This window comes from Arvicanthis niloticus, chromosome 1 (genome assembly GCF_011762505.2).
Source record: "Arvicanthis niloticus isolate mArvNil1 chromosome 1, mArvNil1.pat.X, whole genome shotgun sequence".
NCBI classification, from domain to species: domain Eukaryota; kingdom Metazoa; phylum Chordata; class Mammalia; order Rodentia; family Muridae; genus Arvicanthis; species Arvicanthis niloticus.
This window is the reverse complement of record NC_047658.1, coordinates 76,879,440-76,900,910: the sequence shown is the minus strand read 5'-3', so window position 1 is coordinate 76,900,910 and position 21,471 is coordinate 76,879,440. Positions and strand designations below refer to the sequence as shown.

Sequence of the window (21,471 nt, the reverse complement as noted above, 5' to 3'; positions counted from 1 at the left end):
CATTAACATCATACTGGATCAAGCTAACACTCTCTATTATGTGTTCTCTGTTCACTCTCTCTATTCAGTGTTAGCTGAATCAGACTTTGAATGACATCAAGGTAGTTGAATCCTTTAAGATGCTAGAACTGGCATTAGCAGAGTCTTGTCTGCCACCTACACTGGCTGGGAGCCTTTGCTGCTACTACAGTCACATATCTGAATGTGCCTGCTATGCTGTCTGATGAGCCCCCCACTTTAGTACTTAAAAAGGGCAGTTCCTTATTTGCCGCTTCCCAGGAAACTCATTCCCTGGAATAATAGCTCCGTCTCTCTTGCTACTATGTATTTGAGTGGTGCAGAGCTCATTGAGTCTTGGTTTCTCTGAGCTACAGAAATGCATACATATGGGTCATATGGCACATATTGCTTTGTTACCTTGTATATTGGCATGTAAGTATACAAGGACAGATATCTTATTATGTCTGTTCTCCTTATGAAACATGAGATATCTGCACTGAAGGATAAAGGAGATGGGAGCTTTGCAGGAGACTGGTGAGAAGCATCAGTCAGAGCTGTTCCAGCTGCACATTAAGTCATGTTGAGTTAAGTAGTGTTGTTACAACTGCAGGGTTCAGGAAGAAGCTTCTGCATCTTAAGAACCTAGCCATTAAGACCGTTCTTAAATTGTGGTTAGCAGACATACAAACACATCTAGTTCTTTATTGATTTATTTGCCCCATTAAGACCTTTCATGAACTACTCTAATGAGAAATATAAACACATCCAGTTCTTTATTGATTTATTTGTTCAAGAATGAAATGCTACAGATAGTTAATGCTACTTTCAGAAAGCTCTTTTGTTGATAGTGTAGGAGTTTGTTTTTCTCATGAGCAGCAGTTAGGTGGTTATTAACAAGTGAAAGTAAAACTCACTCTGGAAAGCCATTAAGGTTTTAGTCAAATCTAAATGGTATGCTAAAGGAAAACTTAATAATCAAATAAACCTAAATATGGGGAAAGCTTTCAATGGACTGTTTGTATTGAGTTAGGTTACATTTTATTGAATATTTAAGTACTTTCAGAGGTTGTTGCACAGATACGTCCTGCATTGGAAAAATAGAAATTTTAATGTCTTTAGTATTTTTATTCTGATCTTTTCATCTATTTCTTTACAGATTTTCATTACATATTTTATTTGGTGGGGTGAGTAAGAAGGTATGTGCCACAATACAGGAGCCAGTTCTCTCCTTTCACTATGTGGGTCCTGAGGGTCAAAACTCAAGCATCAGGTCTGATATATCAGTCCTTGCTTTCAATCTTGTTTGAGACATGGTCTCTGTTTGTAGCTGGGTTCCCATCTCATCAAGGGAGTGCTGGTATTACAATCACAGGCTGTTGAGTCCAGCTTTAGGTGGCTTCTAAGGATCTAAACTCAGTCCCTCATTCTTGTGTGGTAAGTGTTTTTACAGCTGAGCCATCTACAAACCCCATTAAAACAAATCTTTTAAAAGGCCCACAAATCCTATTCAAGAAATGTTAAAATGGTTCAGGTGATTTGAGGCCTGGAACCAAAGCAAGAACTCAGAAGAGGGAAGGAGCCATCTCAGTGACAGCCAGTTAGTATCAAGTAAAACACAGCATTTGCTGTTATACTCTGAGAGTAATTTTTCACTTGGAGACATGTAAAATATTTAAGACAAGAAGAAATGAACTTTATGGCAACCAGTTAAGATCATATATTTAGAGCAAAAGGGATGAAATATTAAAATGAAAGACATAAATCTTCTGACTTAAAAATGTGGTAGACTATATGTGCAACAAAACTTACAATTTGAACAAATTTTGGTAATAGTTCAGTGTCATTAAGTACATGTTAAAAACTATTACCACCATTTATTCATATTCTAAGGTTTCAAACATTCAAGGCAATAGTGTATGTATATTTATAAGAGTTATTTTATGCATATAAGTGTATACAGTGCTCATGGAAGCCAGGAAAAGGTGCTCGATCTTCTAGAATTGGAGTTACAGATTTATGAGCTGCCATGTGAGTTCTGGGAACCAAACCCAGGTCCTCTGCAAGAGAAGCAAATGTTCTTAACTACTGAGCCATCTCTCCAGCCCCAGTATTACATATGTTTTATGATTACTTAATCATTACAAACCATGATTACTTGGATGAAATGTAAAAGCACACTAATACAGTCATGTATTAGGTGTTGGTATGTTAGTATTATATACACTGGGTACATGAGACCTGCACCAATCAACTTGGACACATAATAATTTGTTGGGGGAGGGGGAAGGGGGAGGGGAAGAGAAAAAGAGGGAGGGAGGGAGAGAGAGAGAGAGCTGGCCAAATAGCGGAAAACATTAAAGTAATAGAGACCATAGAGTTAAATGGAAAGGGAATGCAAGAAGTTGGGCCCATGTTGGTTGTATAAAGTATTTTCCCATAAAATTGCATTGCTTAGTGATGGCATCACATCTTAATTTGTGTATATACTTTGGTGTTCACACAGCAGAGTTGCTAGCACTGCAGTTTCAGGATGTATTCCCATTGTTAAGTGAAATGACTGTATGAACACACAACTCCGAGAGTGAGAGGAGGAGCCCTGGTGCTAGGTGTGAACATGTGATATGTCATCCATACTTTGTGTACCTGAATATTGCATAATTGAATTTTTTTCTCTTAAAAATCACTCTAAGTAGTAGCTTCCACATGTTTTATTGTTGTTGACTTTTAAAACATCTTAGGTTATTCTGTTGTGAGAAACTTGGTTTACCAAGCTCTGGGAGATGAGGCTTCCCTGTGGAGGCCATTTATCTGTATAAAGAGAAGAATCCCTTCATCTTCCGTGTTCTGACCCCAGCCTACTTGCTCAAGTACATTCTTGGTTTTAGAGGTTTTAGGTCAAAGCCAAAGTTTGAGAGAATGAATCTACAAAGGCAGGGTGTGGAAGGTGAAAATGAGTTTCATTTTCAGGTTTGAGGTGCTAAACATACAAAAGAAATAAACAGTTGATGTTGTGGGTAAGACAAAGAGCTTAAGGGAAGTCAGGATTGTGGCTATACATTTTGGAAATTATAATGAATTCCTTAAGAATGAACACATTCGCAAAAGGAAAAGAAAGGGTTTGAGACAGAATCTTGGAGGAATTAAAAAGCTATTCAGGAGACAGGGAAGGAAGGGCTAAGTTGAATTGATCAAGCAGCTTGGGAAAGCAGTGTCCTATACAGATCAAGGTAGGACAATTTGACAGAACTTTGTTCAAGTTAATATTCACTGGGTGATTAATACATGATAGTTGATAGCCACTTTCATGTGTTGCAGAGAAACTAAGAGAACTGAGAAAAGAACTTGGTTGGGCAGCGGGAACCTGCAGCAGTAGCTGCTTATCTGCAGATGTGTTGGGGCTGAGGCTTAGCCTTGTTTAACTTTAGTCTGTGTCTGACACGGTGCCAGGCATGTTGTAAAGTGTTCACTAGTGAACACATGAACTGTTAGAATGAAGAATTCCTGCTAGGTTATACAAGTTGTTTTTACCATCTAGCCTATATGTTTCATTTCTTTCCAAATGATTTCTCCACTTTTCAAAATGACATTTTCTAGTTTTTCAATGGCTCTGTGATGTCATGAGTAACCTTTTTCATTTTAAAATAGGTTTTAGAATAACCTTTTAGGTCAGTTCTAATGGATGTGTGTTCAGTTCTTGCCTCCTCAGGATTCACTCAGTGTTGGTTTTGAAACTCCTGCTCTGTTGTTACTCCCATGAGTCACTCCTGAACTCCATGTAAAGAAGTTCTAGGGACGGGGAGATGACTCAAGGGCTAAGGCACTTGGCATTTCTATAGGGATGTCTCCAGTCAGACCTTTTGCCTGCTTTGCATTAGGTTGTCTTTTTCTATTGTATGTTAAAAATTTAAGAGTAATTTGGATACTAGCTCTCATCAGGTAAATGACTGGTAAGTCTTTCTCTCATTCCGTGGGTTATATTCATTTCTCCGATGATATCTTTTACAGGCAAAGTTTATGTCAAAGTCACTTTCTTTTTGTTATTTTGGTTTTACATTTGAGAAATCACTACCTAATCTAGGGTCATAAAAACTTATATCTCCAATTAAAATCTTTTACCTGTTATATTTAAGTCTTTCATCTATTTCAGGTTAATTTTAGAATAGTGTGAGATATAGGTCCATTTTGTTTGTTTTTACACATGACTATGGAATTTGGTATAGCTCTCTCACTCTTTTCAGATATGTTTATGTATGTATACTTTTCCTGCACATACATATCAATGAGAAAATTTAATTTATAAATTAAGTATAGTAAATACCAGGAACTAATAATAAAGTAGAACAGCTGTAATAATATGCTGTGATAGAACTGGCAGCATCATTACCCTTCAGATTTGTGGCCATTATTCAGTAAAGTAAGGGTCACTTGAGCAGTGCTGCCATAGCCCCCTGTTAACTGAGGGGTACTAACTGCTTAGCAAGCAGGCAGCTATTCCTCATGGGTGCTATGGATATAGGGATAATGTATGTACTAGGCTGGATGAGGTGAGGTGGCACAACTTCTACCACACTACTCAGAATGGTGTGTATTTTTAAACTTCTGAACTGCTTATTTTGGAATTTTCCAATTAAGATCTTTAGATCATGGCTGTCTGTGGGTAACTAGACTTATGGAAAGTGAGACCATGTGTAAAGGAAGTAGACTGCTATACTTTGGTTTCTGTTACTGTATAAAATGGCCAGGAGTCAGAATATCATGTGGCATTCCATCTGTTTCTCAAAAAAATATGTTGTATTTGAAAAAAATCTGAAACTAGTTTTTACCAGACAGGTTATTTTATTTTATTTTATATTTTATTTTATTTTATTTTATTTTATTTTTTGGAAACAGTCTTGCTGCACAGCCCACAGTGGCAGGACAGTGCCCCTGGGACTCTCAATCCCTCTGCCGCTATGAGTGCTGAGATTATAGGTATATTCACACCCAGCTTTCAATCAGTTTATTTTTCCAGTCCTTTCAGTGGCCTTTTCTGTCCTCTGACTTTTTTTTTCTGTGCGGTTCAATTTTAATTTCAATTATTTTAAATAAAATAATAATTTTTATCAAACTGTTTTAGAAATCCCCCACAAGATATTTTTTTTCTTTTTTATTGGATATTTTATGCATTTACATTTCAGATGTCATCCCCTTTCCCCATTTCCCCTCCCTAGAAACCTCTTATCCCATCCCCCCTCCTTTTTGCTTTTATACCATTTTAATTACATGCAAGTATTAAGGTCAGTTCTAGGTTGAGGAACTAGCAGTACAATAGATGCAAATAGTCAAGGAACAAGCAAGACAATAAACACAAATAGTCAAAGAACAAGTAAGGCAATAAACAAAATTCAAAAACATGATCACTGTTTTTAAGGGCTTATCAGGATGACCAAAATATCTGAGCCAAATTCCCTGTCCTAGCCCAAAGTCATTTTCATGTCTGAAGCCTACTTCCTTGTTCTAGCCTAATTTGTTCTAGCCTAAGATTTAGATTCCTGCCTGAAATTACTTCTTTGTTCTAGCCTAATGTTAGATTCCTGCCTGAAGCCCACTTCTTTATATTCAAGCAGCCCATTTCCTTGTCCTTGGCTCATGTCAGATTCTTGCCAAGCAGCCCCAAAGGCTCTCCGCCTCTCCCCCGTTTTTATTTCATAAACATGACTGAGCCTGTCTTAGGTCATTCTGCCAAGAATGCTTGCTTTACCTGTCGTGGAATATGCATTATCAAAAGCAATGCACTTCTGTCTTAGGTTGGTAAGGCTCTGTGCAGAATCTTACCCTTCCTTGGCTTGCCAGCCTGTTGATTTAATAACTCTGTCTGGGGGTCCATTTTCAGGTTCAAGCCCTATACTTTGGCTGCCAACATGTTGATGTTGTTAAAGACAAGCTTTAACATGATGGGCAGGAATAAAAGTATTTCCAGGATAAAAAGGGGTAGCATGATCAAGCTATATATGCCAGTCTTGAAGCTTGACCAAAATAGAAATACTGACTTAGGGCCATGGGTAATTTTATCAGTGGTATCTTCTGTATCAACGCTCAGAAGAGCAGCATTCTTTAAATTTATAATCTCACTATTTAAAATTAAAACATCCAGAGAGGTATTAGAATTATGCCAAATACACTGCAAGTGTCTTTAAACTTTTTCCTAACTATGACTGCCACTGTAAATTTTAGAACTAACATGAATCCAATGGTATTTTCCATGGCACTCGAGATGGCTCCTTACTCTTAAACTCTGAACCTCCTTCCAATAATTTGAATAGGATAAAGAGCATCAATCTGTTGTTCCAAACGCCTATCTAAATCCTCTTGTATACTCAACACATTAGTAACATTTTTTGTTAAATGATTAACAAAAGTAGCTGTCTTAACTTCTTGTGTCAAAGCAATTGCAGTAGTGGTGCTAGTAATTAATGTAATTAAAGCTGTTATACCAGCGATAATCAAGCCCACTACCCTCTTGCTTCTGCTTAAATCCTGACTCACTTCTTCCAGTACCTGCAAGCTTTTTTCAGAAGACCAAGGTTCTGTGATACTGTTTGTCTTTGATCATTAAGTTTCCTTTTTATCCCCACCCCCTTATGTGTGAGGATACGTATACCTCCAGGCTTTGGGGGTTGAGAAGAAAGAGTTCATCCAGTTTTCCAGCTTTGCCACTTAGGTTGAACAGAGTTACTGCTCAATCTGACAGCAGCCAAGTAACATTTCTAGCTGTATTCCACCAATGCATCAGATGCAAGTGAGCTCAGCTTTACCCTAACCATGAGCCTCTCAGTCCTTCATTATCTTCTCCTAGGAAACTAAATCTTCCCCAGATTTATGTTATGCTGCTATGTTTGATATTAAATGCTCCTGCTAATTATATGGTGATAGTCTTGGACCTATCGTCTCTTTTTTACAGCCATGGCCATCTCCTCTGGCACTTGACCCTCACCATTAACTTACTGTAATGCCTCTCTGCTGTTTCTTCCAGATCCTACTTTCTCTTTTATTAGGCCTTGTATTCAACTGCTAGGTTAATTCCACTCAAGTACCTTTCTCATTAAGTCAGGTTCCTGATCTAAGATCCAGGGTACTGCACAGTACTGTGCAAAGTCTTCCAATCTCTACCACCCTTTCCTTAACTCCTGTTACTTCCTTGATGGTGCCAACCTCACCTGGCAGTGTTTCCATGGTCTTAGTCTTTCATTTCCTTCAGCAGCTGACCCCATTTGATGGCACTCTCTTCTTTTTGAAATGTTTGTATCCTTATAATATTTAAAGGTGGAATCTCTGTAGTAATGAAACCATGGTGATAACCTTGCTTGTTGTCTTTGTTGGACATGATGCCTTTTATCAACATTGTTCCACAAGGGAACTTCATTTCTATTTTGTTTATAGCTCTTTTCCTTTCTACCCTAGTAGAATCTTGAACAAAGTACATGTCTAATAAGTTTTCATGGCTAAGAGATCTTAACAGCATCATTAGTCTGTAGTTTAAAATAATGTAAAGCAATGTTTTATCTCATCTGATTTTAAGTTTTATGTCATTTTAAGAGACCTATTAGAACAGTAAAAGTTTGAAAGCATGTTACTACATACATTAAATCAAATTTATTTGTATAAGAGAAAAGTTTTAATCTACAGAAAAAACTTTTTATGGTGCTTTGGCATGCTATAGTTTACCTATACAAATTTAGGAGAAAAATCTCAATACAATCTAAAAGTAATGTTTACATTACTTTTAATGTTTACAAATTTTATTTTGTATTGAATTAGCACAAGAAAAATTTGAAACAACAATAAAAGGATTAACAACCCCTAATAGCAACAAGAAAAAAAAGTCTATTCGAAAGGAAAACTGGTCTGCTTAAATACAGGAAGTCGAACCATAATTAAAATATAGATTATTTATCAAGATCAGCCAGGATCTAGGAAAATGTGTATGGATACATACTGCTGTGTGTGACCCCATATAGTCTTTTGTGGAGTGAAATTAGAGGATACTTGTTAAATTATACATGTGCATACCCCTCAACCCAGGAAAACAACTTGAAATCTCTCATAGAGAAATACTTAACACATATAGGCAAGGATGTGAACATAAAAAAGGACACTTGAGCCTTCAAAAAATGTAATGTGTATTGATATGTTTAAAAATATTTGAAAGAGGGGGCTGGAGAGATGACTAAGTGGTTAATAACACTAACTGCTCTTCCAGTTGTCCTGAGTTCAATTCCCAACAACCACATGGTGGCTCACAGTCATCTGAAATGGGATCTGATGCCCTCTTCTGGAGTGTCTGAAGACAGCTATGGTGTACTCATATACAGAAAACAAATAAATAATTCTTTAAAAAATATTTGAAAGAATAGGCTATTACTAGGTAACATTGTAGAACTGGCTACCAATATGGCTGAGAAGAGAATTTAGTTACATATGCCTGTATTGCTTGAAATTTTATAATGAATAAAAAGCAATAAAATATATTCCAATTTAAAACATCTAAGCAACGAAATTTTATTTTGATAAGTAGCCAAAGATCTATTAACACAGCAATTTAAATCTTTGAATACTAATATTATATTGGAAAGAATAAAATAAGTAAGTAAAATACTAATTGGTAGAAATTATGTACATACAGTAGATCTAAGAAAGACAACAATCCTGAAAGTTAAAAAATTAGAGTTAAAGATTTAGCAAATATATATGAAGAGCTGGTTCTTTGATAGAAAACCCCTGAGGAAGCTAAAGACAATGTAAATACCCAGAATTAGTAATGAAATAATTTGAAAAATGTAGAGAAAAATTACATTGTTGGTCCCTTGTTCTGGAAGGTGTCCCACGATGATCTCCCGACTTTGGACAGGGTGAGAGCAGGGAGGGCTTGCTACTGTCTCCGTGCTGCCTCTGGCCTGATGCAGTAGGTCAAGGCCAAAGGACACAGAGTGTGAGCAGGAGTGGAGATTGCCTACCACCACTGTTGCTGACCAGTCTCTCCCAGGTACTGCACCTGTCTCTCCGTGCTGAGTCGGTCCAGGGCCGGGCTGGGCCGATAAGGAGCCGGCTAGCTGGCAAGGAGGCAGCTTGGTGTCTCAGGCAGGTTCTGGGAGAGCAGAGCTCTCCCCAAGTGTTACAGCTCTTGTGACAGAAACTCTCAGACACCAGGATGATTCTTGAGTGCACTTTATTTCCCCTAAATAGAGCCCTTATATACAGTTTTGGGGGTGGGTTAGGGTCTGGCAGCAGATAATGCCTATTGGCTTGACCCGAGAGCTTGGAGATACCTCATCTGCATGTGGGAGAGCCTGAGGGACCGTTCCTCGGGACTGATGGTCATAAACCTCTCTGTGGGAGGGGTTGTTGGAGGACTGAAGCTAAGTGAAAAGAACCAGGGCCTGGGAGCAGAGCTGAACTCCTGCCATCCGATAAAGGTTCTGGGGTTCGAAACTCATGCTTGACCAAACACCCAGCTGCTTCTCACAGCCCATCGCCCCACAACTCCTCCTCTTTCTTTATAAAGGAGAGGTGTCATCAGAATAAGGGTCTCTTATGTTGGGAACAGTTTGATACGGAACCAAGACCTGATTGGTAGTTATCTTTGCAATGTTACTTATCTGTTGCTTTATAATCTAACTGAATGAGGCATGGTGTCAAGAGAAGCAAGGCTTCAATGGCTAGTATGGGGCCAAGGAGGGGAAGAATCTAAGCCATCAAGGGGTTAGAGTACCAAGGGGTAGGGGTGTTCCATGGACTGCGGGAGGGGTGGATGTGTTGTAGAGACAGTTGCTCCTCTACGAGTTCCCTGAGGGCTCTAAGCTTCTCCCTTGATAGAGGCCACTGTGGGACCCAGATGGCTTCGTCAGAGAGCCAATCAAGGCAGGAGTACTAAATTTAACGATGGCCCCTAGAATTGGGAGTGATTTGGAAGGGGGGTTATTTGGGTCTCCTTGGATACTATTTTCTTCATAAGTAATATTTTCTATCTTAATGTGGTCTCTTTCTGGCTGGGTGGTAAGAACCACATCTAAGGCTTGTAAGATATCTCTCCCTAAAAGATTGGTGGCTACTTGAGCCACCAGGGGGCGTATGAGGCCTGTAGCCCCATCTGGGTCTTCCCACCTATAGGTCTGTTTGGTGATGAATGTGTGAGAGGTACCCCCTATGCCTAGGAGCTGGGGCCCAGGGATCAACTGCCAGTTCTGTGGGACCTCTTGCTGTCTTAGAATGGTCCGATCTGCTCCAGTATCAAGAAGACTCTTGAATGGTTTATCATCTATTTTAATGGTTAATTTTGGGTGGGAGCCTTCTGAGATGCTGGACACCCATAAGGCTTCTACAGGAGTAGTTTTCCCTCTTACTGTCGGGCTGAGGGTTGCCCCCTTTGAAGTTTAAAGGCTCTAGTCATTTACCATCTTTATCATAGTGAGCGGTACAGTGCCTCCTCCAGTGGAAACGCTGTCTGCAGCAGAGACAGGGGGCCTTAGGAGGATTGGAATCTGTTATAGAAGGGGAGTTTAGCTCCTGACATTACATAACCTTTGAGCTGCTTTTATATGTTTTGATGAAATGTATATAATATTCTAAGGAAGAATACATTAATAAAACTGATATTTTTTAAATATAAAAAATAAAAACTAACCAAGAACTATAATTTATTAAAAGTGCTAGGACCTAGTAAAACAAAATATTTTCCAAACCTTTAAGGAGCAGACACAATTCATAAAATTATTAGGACAACAGGTAAATGGAAGCATTTAAGATCATTTTTGTGTTTGATATAATTTTAAACTTAGTTGTGTATGTATGCATATGAGAGAGACAGAGAGGCAGAGATAGAGACAGAGAAAGAGACAGAGAGACAGAGAAACAGAAAGAGCAAGCAAGAGAGCTGGGAGGTGGGGTTCTATGCCATAGCAAGTATGAAAGGCCAGAGGAAAACTGTGTGAGGTCCGTTATCTCCTTACATCGTTACCATGGTTTCTGGTGGCTAATCTCAGAGGCTAAGCATTAAAAAGTTGCATAGCTGGGCAGTGGTGGCGCATGCCTTTAATCCCAGCACTCAGGAGGCAGAGGCAAATAAATCTCTGAGTTTGAGGCCAGCCTAGTCTACAGAGTGAGTTCCAGGACAGTCAGGGCTACACAGAGAAACCCTGTCTGGAGGTGGGGACATTGCCTAATAATCTTAAAGCCAACCATCATCACCTAATGATGTGAATGAGATAGTCGTCAGCACCTAAAACAAAAGCTGGAGGCTTGGTCATTTCTTTGCCCAAAGTTGTGCTTCCTTTGCTGACTGTCTTAGTGTTCTAGTGCTGGGAAGAGACACCACATCCATCGCAATTCTTATAAAAGAAGGTGTTTAACTGAGGCTTATTACAGTTTCACATGACAGGAAATATGGTGACATGCTGTTAGAGAAGCAGCTGAAAACTCTACATCCCAGATCTGTAGGCAGCAGAAAAGGAGACTAGGCTTGGCATGGGTTTTTGAAACCTCAAAGCATACCCCAGAGTGACACACTTATTCAACAAAGCCACTCTCCTAATCCTTCTAATCCTGTAAGAGTTCCACTCCCTGGTAACTAAGCATTCAACTCTATGAACCCATGGGAGACATTCTTACTCAAACCACTACACTGACACACTTTTATTTGTATCATTTCATTTTTTTTCTCATGCTTTGAGACACTCTCACTTTATAACCCAGGTTGGCCTGGAACTTACTATGGTACCCAGGCTGCCTTCAAACTCATGGCAAACTTGGCTGCTCAGATGTTGGAATTACAGGTGTAAGGCACCATTATTGAGTTGACCTTCTGTAGAGATGAAGGGTTTCCTCCATAGCTTCCATGGCATCCAGAGTCAGTATTGAGAAGGTAAGGAAGACGTTGAAAAGGAGCCTGGGTTAGAAAGGATACAAGGCAGAAGGGAGCTTCCATGCCCTGTAGCTAATGATCTAACCTTGTTTCCCTTCTTTTTACTTAAGGACAAAGTCCACTTAAAGATAGCTCTCGGTTCTTAGCACTTCATGGTCTGTTTTTCAAGTACAAAGATTCTTTTTTTTTTTAGGCCATATATATGTTTGTGTGTGCACATGTGTGTGAATACATATTTGGAGGGCATTGGAAACTTTAACTGTCTTTCCTTGGGCTCTATCTGTCTTCTGCCTGTCTGTCTATCTATCTATCTATCTATCTATCTATCTATCTATCTATCTATTTCTCCCTCCCTCCCTCCCTCCCTCCCTCCCTCCCTCCCTCCTTCCCTCCTTCCGTCTCTCTGAGATAAGACACTTGACTGGCCTAGAACATGGCAAGTAGGCTTAGCTGGCTGGCCATCAAGTTCCAGGTATCCTCCTGTCTCTACTTCCCCATCACTAGGATTACAAATGCATATCACCACCATGCCTGGCTTTTGAATATAGATTATGGGGATCAAACTCCAGCCCTCAAGCTTACAAAGCAAGCACTTTACCTACTGAACCTCAAGCCACATGCCCTTCTTTCTTGGGTCATATGTACCTCTAATGTCTTTATTTTAAGCCTTTATACTTGTGTATTCGCTTAAAAGAAATGCAAAGTAATTGTGAGTGTGCTTAACTTACAATATTATCATTGCAGCAGGAAATGGCAACGCAGCACTGCTGGTGTCAGGTGTTGAGCCTGAGAAGCCCCCTTCACAGACTCTCACATTGGGGAGAGCCAGGATCTTATAAAGCACAAGGAAGTCTACTAAAAAAAGATACTCATAAAGCCCAGTGTGTAGGTGAGCTTCTTAAGAGAGTCACATTTAAGTGCCTTAGCTCTGTGTGCCTGTGTGATGTGTCATCTTGTGGCTTTTGAAGTTACATTGTTCAAATGATGTCATTGCTATCTAAGTCTAAAAAATTAAGCAAAAACTATCTTGGTATACTTTTGGGGGACTAGTGCTGAGGATCTGCCTCGGAGCCTTGTGCATGCTAGACAGCTGCTTTGCCAAATGAACTATATCCCTAGTTCTGACTTGTTGGCTAAAGGGTTTTTATTCAAAGGTGTCTTATTAGGTAAGAGGTACATATTTACAGATAAGAAAAGAATGCTTTTAAGATGAAGGCATAGGTCAAAAAAAAAGTCAAAATAGTTCGTACTATACAGTAAAGGTTGAGGCATATGTTTTTATTATAATTGTGTTCCATAAACCTGCTTATAGGATTTTCTCAGAAAAATACAGTTCAGAGATGAGAAAGGAGCAGTGATAAAGTTATATTTAAAATTTGGGACTTAAGCATGGTCCTTAGTTCTGTCTGTCTGTCTAGCACTATCTTTCTGTCCCCCTATTTTATTTTGTTTTTTTTGTTTGTTTGCTTTTGAGATTGTATCTCCTGTAACTCAAGCTGGTTATTTACCCAAGGATAGCTTTGAATTCCTGCTCCTCCCGTCTCCACCTCCCTGGTGCCGGAATTGAAGGGATATATGACCACGTGGCTCATTAGCTTGCTTAACACTCTTATTTGAGAAGTCTCTCAGAAGAGTAAATATTTTTTCTATGCAGGCCATTTTCACAGTGGTTTTTTTTTTTTTGTTTGTTTGTTTGGTTGGTTGGTTGGTTGGTTTTTTTGTTTTTTGGTTTTGTTTTTAGTTTAGTCAAAATTCCTGACTCTCAGCCAGCAAGAAAGGCAAAGTAGATTGGGAGGCTCTGAGGCATCCTTTGCCTTCCTGTCCCCTTTCTTTGCTCTGTCTTTCTGTCTTTCTCTGCTTGCTTGTTTCAATGCTGGGGATTCAGTCTAGAGCTTTGAGTGTGTCAGACCTGTTTGCCTATGAGCTGTTGTGTATCCTCAGTTCCTTTCCCCACTTTTGAAGCGGGATCTTGCTATGTTGCCTAGGTCAGTCTTACCCACAATCCTCTGCCTCATCCTTCAAGTACTGGATTGATAGGTATGTGCTACTATGTCTGTCTGTAGACACTCTTACAATATAGTTTCTAAAAACATAAAGTATGTATAAAATACATCAAGTCTATTTCAGTTTTTCATTTTCAGTTATGGAAGTCAGTTGCTTGAACTACCTTGCTACATCATCACAGTGAGCATATCATCATAGATCTGTAGTGTGTAAGTCAGCCTACCTAGATAACCATATTTGACAACATCTCCCAGATTTACCCATCAGAGAGGAGCCGATGGATCATCCAGCCTATGTATAGTATCACAGAGGGCAGGCAAGCCACTTAGCAGGGTGGCTGTGTGTTTGCATTCTTACCTCAGTGTACAAAAAAATCTTGCCTTCCCATACCTTGGCCCACTTTTGCTACTTTCTACCATCCTGTTGAGTAGAAAGTCCTGGCTCACTAATTGAGCATTTGGTCAGTATTGTAGTTTACACACCTATTAGTACTGATAACTTACCACCACTGGTAACTGTCTTACTTTGAATTTCATCATTGTATGTGTTGGCAGCCACTTAAGCTTCCCTTTCTGAAAGTTCCTTCCTCATGTCTTGGTTCCTTTTGCTGTGAATTTTATGTGATGTCATTAAGTGGCAGGTTCTATTTTATAGATATGTAGTCCTTTATCAGTTTTACATGTTAGAGGTTTTTCCTTGATTTCATTCTTCCTGATTCTGTTCATGGTCTTCTGTATTGAGTGGAAATGCTTAATTTTGTTGAAGTTGAATCCAGTAAATCTGTAGTTTTAGAACTTCTTTAAGGTCTTTCTGGTCTCTGGTATTCTATACTTTAGTGTGTTACCCCTACTAGAGATGGTTCAGTAGTTAAGAGCACTGGCTGCTCTCCCAGAGGTTCTGAGTTCAATTCTCAGCATTTGTTTTGCATGCGGATGAACATGCAGAGTACTCAGACACACATACACACATACATAAGTGAAGGAGGAGGAAGGAGAGGAGAAGAAGAGAAGGAGAAGAAGGAGGAAGAGGAGGAGGAGGAGGAGGAGGAGGAGGAGGAGAAGATGAAGAAAGAAGAAGAAGAAGAAGAAGAAGAAGAAGAAGAAGAAGAAGAAGAAGAAGGAAGAAGGAAGAAGGAAGAAGGAAGAAGGAAGAAGGAAGAAGGAAGAAGGAAGAAGGAAGAAAAGAAGAAGAAGAAGAAGAAGAAGAAGAAGAAGAAGAAGAAGAAGAAGAAGAAGAAGAAGAAGAAGAAGAAGAAGAAGAAGAAGAAGAAGAAGAATTATTTAAAGTGTTCCCCCCACTGGTTTTTCAAGCACATTTTTACTTATGGCCCTTTGAAGACTTTGTCTCGCATTGTGCTTGTTGTATTAACTCTTGGCTGCTCTTAATGGAATTTTAAAATGCAAAACAATAGATGATAAACCTCCTCTTCTCTCAGTTCTTCTAAGGTTGGGCCTTTGACCCTGTTTCTACTCTATGAATCCTGGAGGCTCAGCTGTAGCTAATTCAAAAAGGGATGCTTGCCTCCTCCCCAAGCTGTGTACTCAATCTTCCTCCAAGGAATTTGGAATTAGGGCCAGTCTTAGCTATTTTCTTGAAGGAGTTGCAAATTGAGAGGTTTGGAATGACTGTCTTCTACTATAGGCACAAAGAAATTAGAGAAGTTATCTGAAAAAAGAGATTGAAGATGTGAGCAAAGAAACAAAGGGAAAAGGCTATGGTCCCATAGAGAGGATAGAGTTTGAGCTGGAATGTGAAAGTAGCCGGCCTGAATCCTGATGGCTTTCCAGTTTCTGGTTCTGTTCTCTCCTGAGAACATTACATTTCCTTTTGTATTAGATAGGGGTGGCTAACCACTGTAACAGATAGACTCCAACATATATAATGGCCCTCACACAATAGAAGCTTGTTTCTCACTTACACACACAGGACCAGATGGTTCCAAGTTATCAGGATAGCAGCAGTAGAGGCCTGTGCCAGTTACTTAGGAACCAAGGCTAATGGAGGTTCTGCCATTTCCAACATATGACTTTCAAGGTCTCTCTAGACATTATATCCATCCTACAGAAGGAAAATGATCATGTAGTTGAGCTTATGGGAAGCTTTATAGGCCAAGTTCCTTTGGCTGGAACTCTGTCACGGGGCCACATTTAACTCAACAGGAGGCTAGGAAATGTAGTTTAGCTATGGACCCAGAAGGAAGAGGAAATGGGTTTAGTGAACAAATAGAGATTATCACAACATGCTTTGTATCCATATGAAATCCCTATCTTTCTAATCAAATTCCTGTTGTTTTTCTTAAACATGTTTAAGTTGCTTCTGTTATTTGAACTTCAATGCATATTTAAAACAGAAGAGATAACACCAATTAATTAATTTTCTCAGGAAAATTGGGCCGATTTCCACCTATGATGCATCACCACTCGGCACCCTCAGATGGTCAGACACCCGGGGGTCGTTTCCAGAGGTCTCACCTTGCAGAGGCCTTTGCAAAGGCCAAGGGAGCAGGTGGAAGTGCTGGAGGAGGGGGTAGTGGAAGAGGACTGATGGGCCAGATCATTCCAATCTATGGCTTTGGGATCTTTTTGTACATACTGTACATTTTGTTTAAGGTAAGTCAAATTGTCTTATATGTATAAGATATATGTATATCTTATATATGTAATCATTGAAAATATAATGTCATTGTAGTAAAATCATTGTCTCTGGTGAATCCCTGCAAGGGTCACACAGACCTTTCAAATCCATCATTTCTTTGAAAGCCTCATCAATTCCTTGTGAACTTGTTAGGATCACCATCATCTCAGTTTTACAGAGAGAAATCTTAGGATAGGTTTACAACTAAAATGTAAGTCCAAGATTTGAACTTGGATCTTTTAGTTCATAATCTAATCAGCACTATAATTCAAAGAGAAAGAACAAAAGACTAGGCATCCTTGCAAGCTGATAGGCCATTAAGATGCTCTAAGAAGCAGTTTGCTTATAGGATGGTCATCAAGGTTTCCAAGTAGCCACTTTGAGGCCATATTTAATGGTGCCAGGTTTTGAGATACTGTGCCTGGTATCATCTGTCCAGACACTAAGCTTAACATTTCCTGGTTATAGGAAGTCATGCTGGGTCTTTTAAGGGAGACCCTCAAATAAGTTCCACTTCTAGGCAGGTTTTTTTAGGTTACAGGCTTGTTCTTTATGTTGAGATATAGAAGCCTCACCTTACACTCATGCCTCAGTAAAGTGAGGAGAGTTTAGTTTCTTCTCAACCAGGAATTCTGCAGGTAGTCTGAGTGGAGATGAGAATGAGTGCTACATCTCCTACCACTGGATGAGCATGGGTATAGCAGGTGACTGAGGGGACTTTGTTTTCCTTGTGCTTTGATCTTTGCTTCAATCATTTTTACCTTCTTGACTCTTTCAGTGGCTTTAAAAAGACATTTCTTTAATGTTGATACTTGGTTTGATTTCTGACTTAATTTTTGTCTCCCAGCTTTTTTTTGTTTTTTCATTTAACATGAGGTGTTCCGTGACTTTGAGGTTCTGAGCTGCTGTTGATGTGCTGTGCCTCCTTCATCCTCAGCTTTCAAAGGGGAAAACTGCAGAGGATCGGAGCTGCTCCACTGCCCCACCCGGAAATACCCACAGGAAGATTAGTAAGTGCTCCATCCCTTGTCTTCAGTGGTATTGAGTTGGAGTGGGAGACAGGCAGGGGAAGAATCTGTGGGTATGTCCCGAAAGCATTTCTCAAATGTGTGGACAGATGCTGGGCCTTAAAAGGCCAGTGCTGCTTGTGCTATAGCACAAGACTGCTAGTTCACTTTGGTACATATTAGGAAATTAACGGTCAACATTTGACTTAGTTACTTTTCACTTACAGAGTGCAAAATATTTGGAGCAAATATATTTTATTTCACAGAGGAAAACTAAGGGAGAAATTACATCACTGTCACATTTCACTATTAGCTCTTGACACTCTGGAGTCTTTAAATGTGCTGTCAAATAGTGCCCAGCCAGATTACTCTGTACTGTCATAGCCCTTTGTTTTAAGAATTTATAGATTAGAATGATGCTAGGAAAAGTAATCTGTGGGGGAAAGCGCTTGCCAAGCAAGCACGAAGGTAAGTTAGAATCTTCAGCACTCATGTAAAAAGCCAGGGATGGCTGTGCATGCCTGTAACTCCAATGCTGGTGAGTGGACACTGGACAATCCTTAGACTCCCTGGGCAGCCAGCCTAGCCAACACAGCTTCTGGTTTATTGTGAGACCCTATTTCAAGGGAATAAGGGAGAGAGCAAGAAAGGAAGACGCTGCATGCCATCCTCTTGTATATGCCTGCACACTAACCTGCCTGGGTCACATGCACATAAACTTCACACAGAGAGAAAGATAACTTGTAAGAAGGGACTTGTCAAAAGTATTGTGGGAATCATGTCTGGATGGCATGAGTAAAACTTATGCAAGCATGAACTCTTGAGCTTGTAGTGGACCTACTGTGTAGCACAAACTCACAGAGGTCTGCCTGCCTCTGCCTCCTGAGTGCAGGAATTAAAGATCTGTACCACTTCACCCATCAAAGGTGTTTTTGTTTGCTTTTAGTTTTTTAAGTTTTAAAATTAAAAAATATTTTTCTTAATTAAAAGTTTTAAAAAGAAAGGCATCGATAGAATGACATGAGGATGAGGCACAGAAGCAGCTGCTCCAGGCAGTATCTTATTTTGAATTACTTTTGGGTTCTTTGTTGTATTAAATCCTCAATCATATTTCACAGCCTTTTTGGAAATCCTAAATAGTCAAGGACGTTCTGAAGAAAACTGCTATGTCTCATTATGAGGTATTTAGTAATGGTAACATATATCAGTGATTTAAAAATATCACAGAAGGAAGATTTGAACTGATAGGAAGACTCAGTGGGTGAGAGTGCTTGCTAAGTTTGGTTCCCAGAGTCCTTTTAGAAAGGCAAGCTGTTGGAGCATGCTTCTGTAATTCCTGCATTCCTTTGATGACATGGAGGCAGTCAGGAGAATCGTCTAGAAGCTTGCAGACCAGGTAAAGCAAAGTATGAAGCACAGGAGAAATGAGATACCCTGCCTCAATAGAGTGAAAGTCCAGAACTGACTCCTGAAAGTTGTCTTCTAAACCTAAACACACAGACATACACACCACAAAAATAAACAAAACACTAATAATAAATAAAATAAAAAACAAAGATTGTTAAGACCTTCCTCTTGTCAGAGACAAAAGTAAATCAAATGGCCAAATGGACTTCTGTTTATAACAATAGTAATAGCAGTGAGTCAGTCTTATCCTTTATTATAAATCATGCAAAAATAACAATAACCCCACCGCCACATAGTGCAGTTTGTACCCACTTCACAGGTATTAATTGAATTAAAAGGATTTTTACATCCAGGCAGTGGTGGCACATGATTTTAATCCCAGCACTTGGCGGCAGAGGCAGGCAAATCTCTGTGTTCAAGGCCAGCCTGGCCTACAAAATGAGTTCAAGGATGGCCAGGCTACACAGAGAGGTATGAGATCAGGCCAGTTATACACCGAGCAGCATTTCCTTTTCCTATGGCCTGGAAGTTCTCTTCATATTTTGAGTATTCTTTTTTGGGGGGGCGGGTTGGGTTTTTAGTATCTTACTTAGTGTTTCAGTGTTTGTATGTACTTTCTTCTGATACTGTTTAAGAAAACAGCATCTAGGGGACAGAGTTACACTTTAGCATGGTCTATTCTTTATTCTAGACAACTAGGGTTAAGTTGGGCATTGAGGTCTCAACCATAGTTTGGGACTTTCTTTTACAGAAATTTAACACTGACACTCCTAATTCCTAGATACTTCCAGGCAAACCAGGATCACCTGAGAGTCCTGATCCTTTATTTGTAGTCTTATGTAGGCTTGATATCTTACCCAGGAGCATTGTTTGGATCACAAACCATTGTCTATCTTCTGCACTTACTCTGGGGTGACTTAGCAGGGTGTTTTTGGTGCTGGGTGTTTTCTTTAGTTGGTTCTACTGGATTACTGTGTAGAAGAGGGAGTGATTTGTTTATCATTCCCTAAATGAATGTGTATCCTTTTGAGCCTGCTGGCCAGACCTCTGTACCCTTTTTGTGCTGGTTGTATTAGTTAGAGAAGCCCTGTCTGTTCCCTTAAGTCGCTGAACAAGCCTGGATTACCACAGATCATTTCAGCTAGCCATTTCTTGGAAGGGCTTAGGGAGATGCCCATGATGGTTCTTAGACTGATGCTTGTTTTTTCAGCCAACTTTGAGCTTGTTCAACTACAAGAAAAACTAAAAGAGACAGAGGAAGCCATGGAAAAATTAATCAACAGAGTGGGACCTAATGGTGAGAGGTAAGTTTTAATCAAATAGGACTCAGACAATTTCATATTTATAGATTATCTTATGTAATTGTCAGCTTACGTGCAATATATGTATCCTTTCTCAATTAAATATTTCATTTTCATATCACTGAGAAACTTATTTTCAAGTGTTAAATGTGGTACAAATTATTGTGAGAGTTTGTGAAATTTATAAATCTTGTTGGGTCAAATAACCTAGTTTTACAAAGGATCTTCTAGTTGTCTGTTATAAATTTTAAGTAAAATCGGGTTATTGAAAATTGCATTTTCTGATATCAAATAAGAAAAAAAAGCAAGTGCCTGAAGAGATGACTCTGTGGTTGAGAGCACTTGCTCTTCCTGAGGACCTGGGCTCAATTTTTAGCACCTACATGGCAGCTCACAATTGCCTTTAACACCAATTCCAGGGGAGGGGGTCCATTGCTCTCTTTTTGCCTCTGTGGGTACTTCATACATGTGGTACACAGACATACATCCAGGCAAACACTCATATACATTTTAAAAAATTCAAAAAAAAGCAACTGTTATCACAGCAAGCATTTGTGTTTTGTATTTTGTGTTCTCCTAGTGCAGAATTAAACATGCAAAGTAGGTGTCAAGGGCCAAATTAATCCTTTAGGAATGTACATGTCTACTCTGCCATACTGGCCAAGGATCTGAAAAGGTAGATGCAGGAGATTATGAAAACTGGAACAACTAAGAACACTAAGGTACCTAAAAAAGCCAAGAACAGAACACCAGAATGAGACATTGAGTACTAAGACAGAGTCTGTCTCAACTGAGCCTTCTCACCAGGAGGAGGGAGAACTTCACAGTGGGCCATAAAACCACATGCAGGATATTGAGCAGTCTTGCCCTTACCTTCAAGAGCAACTGTGGGGTCTTTGATGCAAGGAGCAGGTGTTGGCCTCTTCTGTTTGCCATCTTTCAACTATTTGTGCTCTGTGCCTCATCTTTTGCTCACTGGCATCTAGTTTATTCATCCTTTGTTGCATATAAGAAGACATCATCAAATTGCAGTTTCCTGTCTGTGTGTGAATAGAAACAGGGAAATGATTTCTGATATGACCAATAGAATTTTTTTAGACGTCTTTCACATGAACGTGTAGCTCCACACACCTTCAGTGTCCTCCATGTTTTGTCTGATATAAAATACAATATCAAACTCAAATACACAGGTTAAGGGACTAAGGTGAAATGTTCTAATTTT

The 21,471-nt window shown here is 39.5% G+C and overlaps 1 protein-coding gene across 3 annotated transcripts in view; it reads left to right on the top strand.

Moving 5' to 3' along the window:
- Nucleotides 1-21,471, top strand: part of Ric3 (RIC3 acetylcholine receptor chaperone) — a 49,971-nt gene that overhangs the window by 9,018 nt on the left and 19,482 nt on the right. For 2 of the 3 annotated variants that reach the window (XM_034514441.2, XM_034514433.2), the window contains exons 2-4: nucleotides 16,283-16,509; nucleotides 17,472-17,544; nucleotides 20,159-20,252. In XM_034514441.2, coding sequence (XP_034370332.1) covers nucleotides 16,283-16,509; nucleotides 17,472-17,544; nucleotides 20,159-20,252 — 394 coding nt within the window. Of the gene's footprint in view, nucleotides 1-16,282; nucleotides 16,510-17,381; nucleotides 17,545-20,158; nucleotides 20,253-21,471 lie in introns of those variants that run through there. The other variant, XM_076940566.1, reaches the window with a different exon arrangement.